The following is an 18,181-nucleotide window of genomic DNA, read 5'->3' as shown; positions in this document are numbered from 1 at the left end:
CAAAATTGTTTCCTGGCTCTGCTGTGCCCATTACATCACCACCGTCATAGCGCCAGAGGGAAACAGTATACATAATATACGCTGCATACAGTATCTGTCTGCTGTTTCAGCTCACCATTTAAAAAAATTGAAGCAAAATACTTAAGGCCTACCACTGCCCTTTGGCCACTTGACTGCTTCTGCGCTGTGAATTCCACTAGCTCAGTCCTACGCACTGTGAGACAGTGACCGGCAAAGTGCTGGAGGGCCGTACATTTCACCTAGGATGCTCTCCTATGAGGCTTTAGGGAGCACTTGGGCAGATACGTGCCACCGAGCAGCCTGGGCTCGGTGGAGGAAGCCGGCAGTATGGTGTCAGTAACATTAAGTCACTGACACGTTGTAGTGTGTAAGTGGCTCCAAGCCACATAATCCGGGCCGGCTTTTCCTGGAGTGACCAAAGTGAAGGGTGGGATGGTCACTCCCACGTACCAGGTGAGGCTGGTACCAGGCCTTATAAAGCCTGGGCCTACAGGGCCTAGAGAGAGAGCTGAGACCTTTGCAGGTCTGAGAGTCCTGGCGGGCTGTGTGCAGGAGCCATTTGGTAACCAGTATGTAGACAGGGATGCTACATGTTTAGTAAGTGCTCGGACGAGCAGGATTTACTTTATGTTTGCCTGGCGTTAAGGCCTGTATTTTGCTTTGTTTGCACTGAAATAAACCCAGGCGAAGCCTGGACTAAAGACTTTATCGCAAGTGTCACTGTCTCTGACTGCTTATGCCCAGGTTGCTACCGATCCTAAACGCTAATCCCTCACAGCACCTACGTCTCACTACAGGCGTGCGCAAAATTGTTTCCTGGCTCTGCTGTGCCCGTTAAATCACCGCCGTCATAGCGCCAGAGGGAAACAGTATACATAATATACGCTGCATACAGTATCTGTCTGGTGTTTCAGCTCACCATTTAAACAAATTGAAGCAAAATACTTAAGGCCTACCACTGCCCTTTGGCCACTTGACTGCTTCTGCGCTGTGAATTCCACTAGCTCAGTCATACGCACCTACGTCTCACTACAGGTGTGCGCAAAATTGTTTCCTGGCTCTGCTGTGCGTTCCGTAAGCGAAGTCAGCCTCCAACCACAGGTCAATAAGCGGCACATTTAATTACAGCGTTCTGTTTCTGCTCTACTCGTAATACACCATGCTAAGGGGTAGGGGTAGGCCTAGAGGACGTGGACGCGGAGGCCCAAGTCAGGGTGTGGGCACAGGCCGAGCTCCTGATCCAGGTGTATCGCAGCCGACTGCTGCGGGATTAGGAGAGAGGCAAGTTTCAGGGGTCCCCAGATTCATCTCACAATTAATGGGTCCACGCGGTAGACCTTTATTAGAAAATGAGCAGTGTGAGCAGGTCCTGTCGTGGATGGCAGATAGTGCATCCAGCAATCTATCAACCACCCAGTCTTCTACGCCGTCTACAGCTGCAACTCTGAATCCTCTGGCTGCTGCTCCTCCTTCCTCCCAGCCTCCTCACTCCATGAAAATGACACATTCTGAGGAGCAGGCAGACTCCCAGGAACTGTTCTCGGTCCCCTGCCCAGATTGGGCAGCAATGGTTCCTCTCCCACCAGAGGAGTTTATCGTAACCGATGCCCAACCTTTGGAAAGTTCCCGGGGTCCGGGGGATGAGGCTGGGGACTTCCGGCAACTGTCTCAAGAGCTTTCAGTGGGTGAGGAGGACGATGACGATGAGACACAGTTGTCTATCAGTGAGGTAGTAGTAAGGGCAGTAAGTCAGAGGGAGGAGCACACAGAGGATTCGGAGGAAGAGCAGCTGGACGATGAGGTGACTGACCCCACCTGGTTTGCTAAGCCTACTGAGGACAGGTCTTCAGAGGGTGAAGCAAGTGCAGCAGCAGGGCAGGTTGGAAGAGGCAGTGCAGTGGCAAGGGGTAGAGGCAGGGCCAGACCGAATAATCCACCGTTTCCCAAAGCGCCCCCTCGTGCCATGCCACCCTGCAGAGGCCGAGGTGCTCAAAGGTGTGGCAGTTTTTCACTGAGAGTGCAAACGACCGTCGAACTGTGGTGTGCAAGTTTTGTTGCGCCAAGATCAGCCGGGGAGCCACCACCACCAGCCTCACCACCACCAGCATGCGCAGGCATATGATGGCCAAGCACCCCACAAGGTGGGACGAAGGCCGTTCACCGCCTCCGGTTTGCACCACTGACTCTCCCCCTGTGCCCCAACCTGCCACTGAGATCCAACGCCCCTCTCAGGACACAGGCACGACCGTCTCCCGGCCTGCACCCACACGCTCACCTCCGCTGTCCTCGGCCCCATCCAGCAATGTCTCTCAGCGCAGCGTCCAGCCGTCGCTAGCACAACTGTTTGAGCGCAAGCGCAAGTACGCCGCCACGCACCCGCATGCTCAAGCGTTAAACGTGCACATAGCCAAAATGATCAGCCTGGAGATGCTGCCGTATAGGCTTGTGAAAACAGAGGCTTTCAAAAACATGATGGCGGCGGCGGCCCCGCACTACTTGGTTCCCAGTCGCCACTACTTTTCCCGATGTGCCGTCCCAGCCCTGCACGACCACGTCTCCCGCAACATTGTACGCGCCCTCACCAACGCGGTTACTGGCAAGGTCCACTTAACAACGGACACGTGGACAAGCACAGGCGGGCAGGGCCACTATATCTCCCTCGCGGCACATTGGGTGAATTTAGTGGAGGCTGAGACCGAGTCAGAGCCTGGGACCACTCACGTCCTACCCACCCCCAGAATTGCGGGCCCCAGCTCGGTGGTGGTATCTGCGGCAGTGTATGCTTCCTCCACTAAACCACCCTCCTGCTCCTCTTCCTCCTCCTACGCAACCTCTGTCTCACAATCAAGATGTGTCAGCAGCAGCACGTAGCCAGCAGTCGGTGTCGCGCGGCGTGGCAGCACAGCGGTGGGCAAGCGTCAGCAGGCCATGCTGAAACTACTCAGCTTAGGAGAGAAGAGGCACATGGCCCACGAACTGCTGCAGGGTCTGACTGCTGTGCGACGTGCCCACACGGTGGAACTCTACGCTCCACATGTTGGCCAGGCTCTATGAGCAGCGTAGAGCTATAGTGGAATACCAACTCCAACATGGGCGGCGTAGTGGGAGTCAGCCTCCTTAATTCTTTACAGAAGAGTGGGCCTGGTTGGCAGACATCTGCCAGGTCCTTGGAAACTTTGAGGAGTCTACCCAGATGGTGAGCAGCAATGCTGCAATCATTAGCGTCACCATTCCTCTGCTATGCCTCTTGAGAAGTTCCCTGCAAAGCATAAAGGCAGACGCTTTACGCTTGGAAACGGAGGCGAGGGAAGACAGTATGTCGCTGGATAGTCAGAGCACCCTCATGTCTATATCTCAGCACGTTGAGGAGGAGGAGGGGGAGGAGCATGAGGAGGAGGGGGAAGAGACAGCTTGGCCCACTGCTGAGGGTACCCATGCTGCTTGCCTGTCATCCTTTCAGCATGTATGGCCTGAGGAGGAGGAGGAGGAGGATCCTGAAAGTGATCTTCCTAGTGAGGACAGCCATGTGTTGCGTACACGTACCCTGGCACACATGGCCGACTTCATGTTAGGATGCCTTTCTCGTGACCCTCGCGTTACACGCATTCTGGCCACTACGGATTACTGGGTGTACACACTGCTCGACCCACGGTATAAGGAGAACCTTTCCACTCTCATACCCGAAGAGAAAAGGGGTTCGAGAGTGATGCTATACCACAAGACCCTGGCGGACAAACTGATGGTGAAATTCCCATCCGACAGCGCTAGTGGCAGAAGGCGCAGTTCCGAGGGCCAGGTAGCAGGGGAGGCGCAGAGATCAGGCAGCATGTACAGCGCAGGCAGGGGAACACTCTCCAAGGCCCTTGACTGCTTTATGGCTCCCCAGCAAGACTGTGTCACCGCTCCCCAGTCAAGGCTGAGTTGGCGGGAGCACTGTAAAAGGATGGTGAGGGAGTACGTAGCCGATCGCACGACTGTCCTCCGTGACGCCTCTGCTCCCAACAACTACTGGATGTCGAAGCTGGACACATGGCCTGAACTCGCGCTGTATGCCCTGGAGGTGCTTGCTTGCCCTGCGGCTAGCGTCTTGTCAGAGAGGGTGTTTAGTGCGGCTGGGGGAATCATCACGGATAAGCGTACCCGCCTGTCAACTGACAGTGCCGACAGGCTTACACTCATCAAGATGAACAAAGCCTGGATTTCCCCAGACTTCTCTTCTCCACCAGCGGACAGCAGCGGGACCTAAACAATACGTAGGCTGCACCCGCGGATGGAAGCATCGTTCTCTATCACCATAAAAAACGGGGACCTTTTAGCTTCATCAATCTGTGTATTATATTCATCCTCCTCCTCCTGCTCCTCCTGAAACCTCACGTAATCATGCCGAACGGGCAATTTTTCTTAGGCCCACAAGGCTCAGTCATATTACTTTAGTAAACAATGTTTATACGTTTCAATTCTCATTAAAGCGTTGAAACTTGCACCTGAACCAATTTTTATTTTAACTGGGCTGCCTCCAGGCCTAGTTACAAATTAAGACACATTAACGAAAGCGATTAATGGGTTTCACCTGCCCTCTTGGTTGGGCATGGGCAATTTTTCTGAGGTACATTAGTACTGTTGGTACACCAATTTTTTTGGGCCCTCGCCTACAGTGTAATCCTAGTAATTTTTATGCACTCATGCTACAGCAAGGTGTGTGAGGTTGGCCCACACTCATGCTACAGCAAGGTGTGTGAGGTTGGCCCACACTTTTGCTACATAAATGTAACTGGGGCCTTGTCCATACTGCAACTACTGAAATGTGAAAGACACTGTTATCTCCCTAAACTGCTGCAACGGGAATGTTACTGTGGCCTATCTTGACTGCTACTACTACTGAAATGGAACTAATACTGTGCTCCCCCTATACTGCTGCTTCGGAATTGTTACTGGGGCCTGTCTTGACTGCTACTACTACTGAAATGGAACTAATACTGTGCTCCCCCTATACTGCTGCTTCGGAATTGTTACTGGGGCCTGTCTGGACTGCTACTACTACTGAAATGGAACTAATACTGTGCTCCCCCTATAATGCTGCTAGTGATGTTACTGGGGCCTGTCCCTAATGCTACCACTGAAATATTACTAATTCTGGGCTCTGCCTATACTGCTGCTAATGCTATGTCACTGGGGTGTGACAACGGAGGCTTCCCAAAGACATGATGATGGCGAGGCCATTTCCCACCAACGCGGTTACTGTTAAGGTGCATATAACCACGGATAGTGGAGAGGACACGTAGTGCCTCAAAAACATCCCCCTCCTCCTCCAACAATGAAAACATTCTTGCCAAATACCTTTGCATTGGTCCGTCTGGTGGCAGTCCACGAATTTCACCTTTACCGACACAACAAGAGAGCCCACCCACCATCCCCCCGCCACGGCCCACTGAATCCTGGCCACATTCCGAAAACCAACTAAATAAAACCCGCAGTCGCCACCACATTCCCACCAACGCGGTTACTGTTAAGGTACATATTACCACTCTGACTGAGGCATGCACTGTGGGCCGAAGCACACCTGTATTGTATGTGACGTTAGCTCTGCTGAGCAGGGCACTGTAATGGGATTTATTTATGTACCGCCGATGGGTTCCAGGGAGCCACCCATGCTGTGGGTCCACAGGGACTTCACATTAGGGATTTGTACCTGCCAGTGTCTAGGTATTAAAAACCCCGGTCAGACTGGGGCATGCAGTGTGGGCCGAAGACCACCTGCATTTAATCGGACGTTACCTCAGCTGTGATGGGCAATGCAATGGGATATATTTATGTACCGCCGGTGGCTTCCTGGGACCCACCCATGCTGTCGGTCCACACGGACTTCACAATAGGGAGTTGTACCTGCCTGTGTCTACTTTTAAAAAACCCCAGTCTGACTGGGGCATGCAGTGTGGGCCGAAGCCCGCCTGCATTTAATCTGACGTTAGCTTTGCTGTCCAGGGCACTGCAATGGGATATATTTATGTACCGCCGGTGGCTTCCTGGGACCCACCCATGCTGTCGGTCCACACGGAGTTGTAACTGCATGTGTCTACTTATAAAGAACCCCAGTGTGACTGGGGCATGCAGTGTGGGCCGAAGCCCACCTGCATTAAACCTCACGTTACCTCAGCTGTGCTGGGCACTGCAATGGGATTTAGTTATGTACCGCCGGTGGGTTCCAGGGAGCCACCCATGCTGTGGGTCCACAGCGACTTCACATTATGGATTTGTACCTGCCAGTGTCTATGTATTAAAAACCCCGGTCAGACTGGGGCATGCAGTGTGGGCCGAAGACCACCTGCATTTAATCGGACGTTACCTCAGCTATGATGGGCAATGCAATGGGATATATTTATGTACCGCCGGTGGCTTCCTGGGACCCACCCATGCTGTCGGTCCACACGGAGTTGTAACTGCATGTGTCTACTTCTAAAGAACCCCAGTCTAACTGGGGCATGCAGTGTGGGCCGAAGCCCACCTGCATTTAATCTGACGTTAGCTCTGCTGTCCAGGGCACTGCAATGGGATAGATTTATGTACAGCCGGTGGGTTCCAGGGAGCCACCCATGCTGTGGGTGCACATGGAATTCCCATTGCGGAGTTGTACCTGCCTGTGACTATTTATAAAAAACCCCGGTCTGACTGGGGCATGCAGACCCCTTGACAGAATGAATAGTGTATGGCACATGGGTTCCCCATTGCTATGCCCACGTGTGCAGCTCCTGATGGAGGTGGCACAGGATTGGATTTCTCATTGCTTCTGTACAGCATTGTGGGCTATTGCCCCGCAACTTTTAAAGAGGGTCGCTGCCTGGCCCTGCCAACCCTCTGCAGTGTGTGCCTCCGGTTCTTCCTCATGGCAGACGCACTTATAAATAGACATGAGGGTGGTGTGGCTATGAGGCCAGCGTGTGGCATGAGGGCAGCTGAAGGCTGCGCAGGGACACTTTGGTGTGTGCTGTGGACACTGGGTCGTGCGGGGGGGTTGGGCAGCATGTAACCCAGGAGAAGTGGCAGCAGAGTGTCATGCAGGCAGTGATTGTGCTTTGTTGGAGGTAGTGTGGTGCTTAGCTAAGGTATGCCTTGCTAATGAGGGTTTTTCAGAAGTAAAAATTGTTGGGAGGGGGCCCACTCTTGCCGCTATTGTGGCTTAATAGTGGGACCTGGGAACCTGGAATGCAGCCCAACATGTAGCCCCTCGCCTGCCCTATCCGTTTCTGTTTCGTTTTCAGCACTTTCTTGGGTTTTGCAGATTTTCACAAATGAAAACCTTAGCGAGCATCGGCGATATACAAAAATGCTCGGGTCGCCCATTGACTTCAATGGGGTTCATTACTCGAAACGAACCCTTGAGCATCGCGAAAAGTTCGTCTCGAGTAACGAGCACCCGAGCATTTTGGTGCTCGCTCATCTCTACTGATAATGCATTTGTTACATTGTTTTTTAAGATTGATAGTATTTAAAGGGATTGTGTAGTTTCAATCTAACAATGGTTAGCAGCCGGGCAGGAGTTAAAATAAAAAATAACACATATTTGAGTGCTGATGCTAGGAGTTTGGGAAGTAAAAGTGCGGCCTCCGAATGGCCACAACGGTCACCTGACTTCCGCTGGTGCAGGATGGAACAGCAGGATCCGGTTAGCTGTGCCTCAGGGGGCGGAGGAGCGAAGACAGGTGAATTATTTTAACTCATGTCCTGCTATTAAATAGTTTTATATTGATTACCATACGACCCCTTGGTTTCCGTAAACAATCTCTACCTGTGATCAGCTGTTTCCGTAACACTGGTAGGCTTTAATAGAAAATTCTCACACATTTGTGACAATCTCTTCACTTCATCTCCTTCTACTGCATGTGCGGCCATCCTGGTTTGCCAAATGGTGGTCAGGGGCACCCTTAAGACCCCCCCCCCCCCCCCCCAGACATTGAATTGCTAGAGTGGAAATGCCACTTTAAATGGAAGTTTCTTAAAAATAAGCATAGATCAGGATTTTGGTTATCAAAGTTTGCATGGGACATCAGCTCCAGTTGTAGCTGAGGGGTCCCGTTGCCATGCACCCTGCCCAACATGGCATTATAAAGATAAACATGCAAAATGTGCAGAGATCAGAACCCCTTTCTTGGATTTTCTGTAACCTGCTTCTATCAATGTAAGTGAATTTTCAGTTATGTGTGGAGGTAAACAGGAGATGAGAAACAATACTTTAAAGACATATACCATTTTAGAAGTAACTGGCTTAACATCGAAAAATATTGAATGACGTCACCATATATTGTCAATACATTTCATAAAATACCTATATTCCTAAAGGATGAACAGAAAGGGCTAGAAGCCCAATTTTGTACACGACAATAAAAAAAATGACATGACTAATAGAATAGAGGATGCACTATTACATAATGGGGCCACAGCATGTGCACTTAGTGGGGCCACAGCGGGGGCACAGTTACTTAGTAGGGCCATAGTGGGCACATTATTATTATGGGGAGGCACTGAGAAGTTAATTAGGGATTCCAGCAACAGGATTGGGAGAGTGTGGAGGTGAGTCATGGCTGGAAGTAGTCTCAGTGTTGATCGTGGCCCAGAGAAACGCATTCATGTAATTCGTTTGGTTCTGATACTGTGTTTATGTTATGAGCCTGGTTCTGATGCAATATTTATGTAATATAAACAGGTTAGGGGCGGGACGGGCACAACATGGTTGGTTGCAAAAGGGCCAAAAAAGCCTACTAGTGGTGGCCAATGGCCCTACAGTTTTGCAAGTAATTTGTGTGGCCATGGTTTGGCTGGGTGCGGCCAGCCACATCAAGCCTTTACACCCATAGGATGGGTTGCTACTCATAATTTTGCCCCCCCCCAGACTAAAATTTGCCAGTCAGCCCCTGAAATATATATACAAGTAGTATATACCGAACAGCCATAAAAATAAAACCTGTTAGGTGGTGCGATACGGTATATTACGTATTACGTGAATAGTCCGTTCTTGAAACTAACACGCAGGAAGCAGGAAAGATGGGCAAGCGTAAGCATCTGAGCGACATTGGCTACATTGTTATGTCTAAAAACTTGGTTCAGAGCGTCTCAGAATTGGGGGGACTTGTGGGTGGCTCCTGCTATGCATTGGTTAGTATATTACCAAAAGTGGTCCAATGAAAGACAACTGGTGAACTGTCTACAGCATCATAGGTGCAAGTGGGGAGCAAGAACTAACCCATCTGGTCCCAAAAAAAAACCTACTGTACCACAATTTGCTGATAGGGATAATGCTGGCCATGATAGAAAGATGTCAGAATACACGGTGCATATTTATTTTCATTATTGGGTGCCAATCTCTCCTGGAAATCATATTACCATTGTACATTTTTTTGACCTGAAGAGGGCGCTACACACAAGATGCCCTCACAATCCAACAGATTTAGAGCACTTTTGCAAGGAAAAGTGGGCAAAGATTGTCAAATTTGTTAACATGACAAAAACATGGCATTTTAACAGGCGTGTGTAGGCTTTTTACAGCCAATATAGTATATATATGTATTACACACACACTACAGCTCAGTAATTTAAATACACCACAAATAAGCAAGTTTTGTACTCTTAGGCTGGCTGTCCATGGGCGTTGAGATATACTGCCGCAGATTTCCGCCATGGGAGCCGCCACAGGGGAGCATTATGTCACCGCGATTTTCTGCGTGATTTTTTGCGATGAACCTATCATTATGATAGGATCATTGCGGCAAATCTCGGCATGCCGCGAATTGTATATGCGAGCGGAAAATCAATGCAATTTTACGCTTATGTACATTGGGCTGTGCTTTCCATAGTTATCCTATGGAAAGTGTTCATTGCGTTACCCGCGTGCGCATTATCACCACGGGTGACGCAGTGAAATATTGCCCATGGACAGGAGTCTTTACACATACTTTACAGGTGATTTGAGCCTTGATTTACTTAAATTTTTCTCTCAAAGTATCCACAATTAGTAGTGATTACAGTATTTTTTCATTTGTCTAAATAAATCCATATTCATCACAAATTAGCTTCTTCTGTAGCCAAAAACAATTTAGACGATGTAATGAAATTAATGAGCTGTAGTGTGATATGTACACATTGTAATTACATTTTCTCAGGATGGTATAAAGAAAATCTACATTGGTCATATAATTTTCATGATAAATTGTTGCATAATAATGAATAGAAATATCTTGGTGACAATTTTCCTAGCTATTCAGGTAGTTCAGAATGAACTCCTACTCTATAGATATCTTTCCCAAGACCTTAAAGGGGTTGTCCCTCTTTTTACTACTGATGACCTATCCTCATCATTAGCAGATTGGCAAATATCCTTGCTGATCCCCCAAGCTGGTCACTGTTGGTATGGAGCTGTCTCTGTGCTAAAACCAGACACACTCTATACGTTGTACAGTGGCCCCAGCTGGTATTACATGCGGAATCCTATTAACTTCAGTGCAATTTATAGAGCTTTCTGCTTCCAGCACAAAGACCGCACCCTAAAGAAAGTGACCGATCAGGGGATCAGCTGATTAATGGGAATCCGAAGCTGCAGAACCCTGCTGATTGCTATTCATAACCTATCCTTATGCTAAGACATCAATAGTAAAAAGTGGGACAACCCCTTTAATGGGAGCCTGTCAGCTCAAACAGACTTTCCCAACTGCAGGCATCATGCTATAGGGCAGGAGGAGCTGAGCAGACTGATATAAAGTTTTTACTCATTTGAACCTCTGCACTTTCTGAGTGGAACAGTCCAGTGGGCAGTCCTATCAGTGATTGACAGCTATCTAGGAATGACTGTTCAAACAGGGGTATCTGCCTAACACTGATAGGACCACCGACTTGACTGTTCAGCTCAGAAAGTGTAGAGGTTCTAATGAAAAAAATACAAGTTATTAGGGATCTATCCCCATAAAACTATATATCAGTTGCTTCAGCATCTCCTGCTCAATAATATGATGCCTGCAGAATGGACAGGATGTTCGAACCAACAGACTCCTTTTAAGCAATGCATATTGTGTTACTTCTCTTATCTCCCTTTTAGACTGCCACTAGTGGGGTAAAAGAATATTCACTTATTGCTTTTATAGTAAATGACAGCAATGTCTAATAGATATTCAAATAAATGTTACAGCGGAGAACGATCATGCCCTAGCAATACATATTATGCAGACCAGACCGGGAATTTGCAGATACTTCTCCAATGAAATCAATGAGAGTTAAAAAAAAAACCTCAATAGAGAGATGATAGCTTTATGTCTCTATGAAATATAATGCTTGGTCCCTTCGATCCCAACAATATGTCTTTTAAAATTTCCCTTATCAAAACACTAATTTAAAGGGACACTCATAACTTTCCAAGAAAGGCACAGTGTGTTAAGCCTAATGGCATGTAAAGACGCTTTTATTTTTGGAGACCTCTCTTAATACCCAAGATCTCAGTAGGTGTAAAACTGAAGTTTTGTGGCAGAGTAGTTGTTGGAAATTTTAACTTTTGGCGGTTCTGAAAGTTTTTGGTAAACTATTTCTTGCAGCGCAATTGCATTGTCTTTTGCAATACACTGCCACACAAAAGTCATTTTTTATTACCTTTCTTTAGCAATTTTGTAACTTATTTTTATTAATGACAAAGAGGTAAAATATACAAAGAAAACTGCTTGTAAAAATGCATTTCCTAAAAAAAGTACACACAATGACCAGGTTAGACTCACATGTATTACGATGGTTATTTCATGGTATTAGTGACGCAGCGCTCTGCGATTCTATGACTGCCAGATCTGAATTAAATGTGCACTACAAATGTTTAGTTTTATAGAGAAAACGTGTAATATCCAAAAACATTCTGAAAAAAATAATCAGTAATACAGTAAGACATTTAAATAGCTGGAATGTGAGTAATGAAGGCTTCACTGTATTAGATATGAGCGCTCCCCAGCCAAAGCTTAGAGTATTTTGAAGCCTGCAACGCAATCAGTTATTAATCTGTTTCTATTTTTACCGATGCTAGGTCACCTCTTAATTTAACAGTCAGCTGGGCGTTTGTCATTGTCAGAACCCCATACACAGTTATGAGGCCGGAAAAGTTTGTGACGGTTGAACTTATCCAGATAAAGCACAATAATTAGAGGAATAATACAGTGATCAATAGCCGGTTATACTGCAAGCCAAAAATATTATCGTCACTATTACCAATAGCACCTTTAAAGTTGTTATCCTCTCATATCAATAATATTTTAATATTTTTCTTGCATTCCTCAGAAAATCATGTGTATGGTTCTACTCCACCTCCGTAATACAGTGTTTATAGAAGTCTATGAAGCCCTACTCTACCCATGAATCTGATTTCATATTAAGAAAAAGTGTTGGTATCTGACACCATCAGATGCTGTATTGGGGGGGATTCCCTTCTTATAAGCATTGTTTCCAGAGAATATTTTGTGACACAAGGTACAACATGGTGCACCATACAGCGGCACATACCATATTACGGAGCTACAGGGACTCTAGGTCCTCTGTAAACATTTTGAATATAGCTTTGCCTTAAAGTCCAACACAAGAAAAACTAATGTGAAGGACTGGGAGTTGAAATAGGACTTGTGGTAGAAGATGTTGGAGCTTCACAAATACAACTTTACTATAAAAATAAATGACAAGCTTATTGGTTCACGGTTAAAGTGAAAGAAAAGGGAAAATGGCTCAAGGCACAACGACCCAAAAAAATGGTGATGATGGTACAATCTGAATTTTTAAAAAATTAAATGAAGAGTACGTATAACCAGCAGAAAATGCGTTTTAAGGATACACCTCTTCTTTAATAAATGCTGGAGCATAACATGCCGGATGGCTATGCTGAGTGTTTATGTTACCATATCTGCACAGCCAATAAGAAAGCTATAGGGAAAGGACCAGATTGCATGTGTAGCTGTAGCTCCTGGTGTCTGACAGGTAGCTTATTGGTTGAGTCTTTGGGTAAGCAGCATCGGCCTGAAATTATTCTCAAGCTGTATTGTAGTTAAGATTTTTTTTTTTTTAAACTTACATAACAAACGCACTGAGGGAAATAGACCACTCTAGGAGTCAATGTGGCTTCCTGTAAGAGGCCAGCAACAAGAACTTTTCATAGTCATCAATAGAAAATAACTAAAAAACATTTGGCACCAGTGGAATTTCTGAGCATTGGCCACCAGGCTCGGAGATGCCACTTTTACCACCACAGTGGTGTGCATTTGGGTTAATAACAAATATACAAAACCTGAAAGAATCCTAAATATTTGATTCTTTTGATTGAGCTATTTAGCTAAGAGGAGTAGGGAAGGCCCAATCTTGGGAGAGACCATGATCTCTCCTACTGCTAGAAATTCTAGCAGTTTGAGAAAGTAGAGCCTTACTTGTAAAAGTGACATTGCAGAACCACTGAAAATAACAAAAGTTCAACACAATGCACAAAATCAGGGACTCAGGGACTATAAAATTACTATCCTCTTAAAGAAGCTGTCTCTGATTATACAGTTGTTGGGTGTGTAACACCCCCCACCTTCCCCCCATTCCCTTCCCATGATCCGGAAAAAGAAATTGCACAGACGTCAACAAGTCTTCTAGTAACAAAGCAGGATTACAATAATCCTCATCCGAACCGTCCTGGATTATGCATTACTGTGACAATCTACGGTTATACTTCCCAATTTGATATAATACAATGCACTATTCACATTATCAGCAACCCATTCACATAACATTGATGGACACAGCCAAACACCTCCATGCACACCATGAACTCTTACCCGTTACCATTCTCAATTCGCTTTAGACAAACACTTCTAGTGACCTCTTTATGTTAGTTTAGGTGTCACTTTATGAGTTGATTATCATGCATTCAGATGCACAAATACCTGCTAGAAAGAACCGGCTACACAACTAACCTCAATGGCTCAAGTATAGAAGGCGTTAAAGTGGGAGGAATGAGTTTTATTCGTTCAAGCCACATTAAAACATGTACAAAAGTCCCCTAGCACATAAAATGCCAACCATCCCCCTCTGTATCATTAGGGGCAGCTCTGTGCACTCCCCACTCTCCAGCACACTAGGAATACTGAATAGTTTAACTGTTAAGGGCCATTTGTATTCTGACAGCATCATGAGTTGTGTTAAAGAGGAGTTATCAATGTGTATGCTCTATTCACTCTTAGGTTTTCATTAAATTCAGCCCCAAATGCAGCAGACGCTGCTTCTCTATTGGTCATAGGCAAAAAACAAAGTTAACCCTAAATTTCTGTTAGCCAATTCATGTATAGCAGCCATTATTTGTATAGCAGGACAGTGTCAGCTTTGAGAGAAATGAAGATACAGAACTACCCGAAGCTCTATACAAATAACAAAGTAACAATATTAGTTGGATTAGGGACACAACAGTAATCATACACAAAGCTTGGTTTGTCTCTTGACAAAACTCATTCTGTGTTTTCAGAGAGTTTTCATCACGCAGTGTAAAAATTCCAAAGCACAATGCAGCTCAAAAGATAACCACAAAGTCAGCTCTGCTGATTCTGTAACAAACTTGATATTTCGGTGGTTTACAGAGGACACTAATTGAAAACATTTGAACTATTAGAAATATTATGTATCTGCAGTATAAAAGCAAAGCTTACGATACTGGGCTACATGTTTATGGAATAGTAATAAAAGATGATATAATGGTTATTCAATATTACATATAACTTCAATAAATGTTGTTCTACCAAATGTCATATGTAAAACACATTGCTTTCCAAGTCCTAACATACCAATGTCTGGACAAGATGAGAGCTGTAATTTGAACACTTTGGAGGGCCAAAGGTTGGAAAATAAAGTGACATAAATATCAGTTTATGTAAAATGGCAAATGTCTTCCACAATGTTGTGCAATCAGTGATCTCTAATCTGTGCCTCTCCAGCTGTTGCAAAACTACAACTCCCAGTATGCACTGTCAACCTGCAGCTGTCAGAGCTGGAAGTTGTAGTTTTGCTATATAGAGTCATAGGTTATACATTGCACTAGGTGAATGACTCATGTCATTCTCATTACTGATGTTAAGGCCTGAAGCCTTAAAACCCCATTATCTGATTGTGTATTCTTTTAGGATATTATGGTAAATATCCCCCCCCCCCCCCCCCCCTCAGCATAGGAAAATGTCTGTCAGGAGAGGTACAGCTGACCTCCACATGCACCGCTGCCCTACATTTTAAATGTTCTGGATATATTTTTGGATGAAACCTTTGTGTTTTTAAATTGCGGCTTGGATGATTTCTCCAGGGGTACTTTGAAGTGAGCTGAGACAAATATGTATCCTGAAATTGCTATTAAAAACTTTTATAGAGCACTTGGATACAACTTATGGAATTTTCCTCCTTTTTTGTAACAGGGCCTGGATAGATATTACAGTCTGGGATCACTCAAAGGCAAATTTGTGTAACCATTTGTCCACAGCAGCAGCTGTCAGGGGCGATGGTGTGTTAGATTTAGACCAGTCTTTTGGCACTGACTGGGTTAATCGCACTGTCAACAATATTATCCTTACACTTCCCTGGACTCAGGCAGATCTAAAGCAAATAAAGGAATTTTCTGCACAGAGCCATGCCAGATGCCCTTAAATGAAACTTGCTAGGCAAGGGAGAAAATACTTTTTTTCTCATTTTAAGCAGTTTGAGAGAAGAAATACGGACAATTCTGTAAACACTAGAATTCAGGGCCAAGGAGGTATAACAGGGATACACTGCAATTGTTTGTATCATAATGGGTGACAGGGCTTTTTTTTTACTACAGCATGGCCTCTGAAAATGGGCTTGATGGTTAGAAGTAGGCAGACCCGGTTATTTATGGATCTATATATTAATAGCATCTCATCAGAAAACCATTCACAGTACATGCCTGTGTTTAAGGGGTTAAACTGAAACAAGTAACAAACTTGTGATCTGACTACTGTAAAGTAAAGAAGTAATTACTAATCATACGATAAGGAAACATAATGTGGAGGATGGAAAGCATCCTGAGAGACACTGTATATGCTTCTACACCAGTGATAGACAGAAGGAAGAGGGGAATTTGGGGAAGTGAGGGACACACCTCAGTCCTCTGGAGCTGCAGGAAGCTGCTGAGATAGCTGGAGTGGATGGAGGAGTTCAGCTCTGAGGGGCTCTTGGAGTAGCTGTTGAGATCATGATGGGAAGCAGAACTGGACTCTGGTCTGAAGGCATCAAAGGCACTTGGCTGGTGAGTGTCCTGCAGGGATAGGTAGACCCAATTGAGGAGCTGGGCAGGCTGGTATACTGAAGCAGTTGTGTCTATGGCTGACAACAGGCTCATCTTGTCCCCCAGTTACAAGAGAGATTCCCTGCAGCCTCCAGCCCCTCCTGTGCTTCTCTTCTGCTCCCTTGTCCCTCTTCCTCCTCTTCTTCCCTTCTTCCTGCCCCCCTAGCTTTCCTTCCTATAGGGGTCTGGCAGAGGGCTCAGCATTGCTGCAAACTTCTCTCTGCTAAACTTTTCCCTTATTCTCTGCAATCCGCTATGTGACTCGTCAGCCCCGCCCAAAGCCTGCTCCGATTGGCTGCTGCCTGCGCTCATCTGCATATCCAGCAGGACGGCCAGTTGGAGCGTCAGCCTCTTCTGGGGTCTGCAGTCAGTGAGCCTGCAGAGGGTCGGAGGAGCGCCCGATCATCAACTGATGGCTGGGGGCTTCCTGCGCTCCACATATTGCATACTCCTTTAACCCCTTGGTGACATGACCTACCATTGCCCCAACGATTCTACACTTTTCAAAAGCCAGAACTTCTTTATTTTACTGTTGGGGGGGGGGGGGGGGGGCAGGAGCCAGCTGACGGTTCTCTACGCTGAGACAGATAGGCTCACCGCGGAGAACCGTGGCATGCTGCGATTTGCCGCCCGCAAGCGGAGAATCGCTATGATTCTCCGCTCGTGGACAGGGGGACTGCACTTTCCGTGGAAAGCATTCACTGCGCTCCACGCAGCCGGATTATCACCGTGAGGAACGCAATGAAAATACGCCCGTGGACAGGCAGCCATAGAGATTGGAGAAAAATTGATATTCCAGCATTGTTTTTTGAATTTAATTTTTACGGCGTTCAGCATGTAGAATAAATAACATAACATTATTCTACGGTCGGCACGGTTCCGGCGACACCAAGTTTATACAGGTTTTCGCATATTTTGTTATTTTTGTACACTGAAACCTCTTTTTTTTAAATATTTGCTCTTGTGTCTCTGCATTCCAAGAGCCAATACATTTTTATTTTTCCATCGACGGAGCTCTACGAGGACTTGCTTATCATCTTCATTTATCTGACTTTTGGGAAGATATAACATTGTGATTTTTATTCCATTTATTTCTAGAGGCAAAATTAAAATCTACAGTTGATGGCATTCACCATGCCTTATAAATGATATGTTACATTCTGCAGGCCAGAACAATCACACCAGTACCAAATTTATATAGCTTTTTTTTCTCAACCTTTTAACAATTTTTTTTTTTTATCACAGTCTTAGGGCTTATTTACATGAGCGAATATCGGCCGGCGTTTACACTTCCAAGTGCCCCCCTTTCCACCCCCTCACTGGCTCTCTGCCTCTGTCCTCCCCTCCGAGCTCTTTGCAATGGGAGTGGGCGGGGGTGGAGCTAAGCTTCTGCCCCTCCCCACAGCCAGCAATGGGAGTGGGCGGGATAGAGCGGAGCTTAGCTCCGCCACCTCACATTGCAAGCGACGGCATGTAGGAGAGAAGCAGAGAGACAGTGAGGGGGGGAAGGGGGGCACTGTTCAGATGGAATCGTATATCTGCCGGCCGTGAAAATGCAGTCCGATATACGCTCGTGTAAATAAGCCCTTTGGCCTTGTTCACACGAGCATATATCGGCCGGCATTTTCACTTAGCTCCGCCCACTCCTATTGCAAACAGCCCGAGGGGAGGAGAGAGGTGGTGAGCCGGCAAGGGGAAGGAAAGGGAAGACAGCTAGCTAAGCTGTCTCTCCCTGCATGACGGCATATACGCCGAGCCCGTGCATCACATGGTAGCATATATTTATCACTCGGCTGTGAAAACACCGGCCGATATATTTGCTCATGTGAATAAGCCCTT

The 18,181-nt window shown here is 46.3% G+C and overlaps 1 protein-coding gene across 1 annotated transcript in view; it reads right to left on the bottom strand.

The window, feature by feature from the left end:
- ZCCHC24 (zinc finger CCHC-type containing 24) overlaps positions 1-16,555 on the bottom strand; it is a 240,040-nt gene extending 223,485 nt beyond the window's left edge. Inside the window, exon 1 of the mRNA XM_066600352.1 lies at positions 16,157-16,555. Within this exon, the coding sequence (XP_066456449.1) occupies positions 16,157-16,396 (240 nt within the window). The 5' untranslated portion in view covers positions 16,397-16,555. The remainder of the gene's footprint in view (positions 1-16,156) is intronic.
- Positions 16,556-18,181: the final 1,626 nt, after the last annotated feature.

This window comes from Eleutherodactylus coqui, chromosome 4, assembly GCF_035609145.1.
Source record: "Eleutherodactylus coqui strain aEleCoq1 chromosome 4, aEleCoq1.hap1, whole genome shotgun sequence".
NCBI classification, from domain to species: Eukaryota; Metazoa; Chordata; class Amphibia; order Anura; family Eleutherodactylidae; genus Eleutherodactylus; species Eleutherodactylus coqui.
This window is presented reverse-complemented; position numbering and strand designations above follow the sequence as displayed.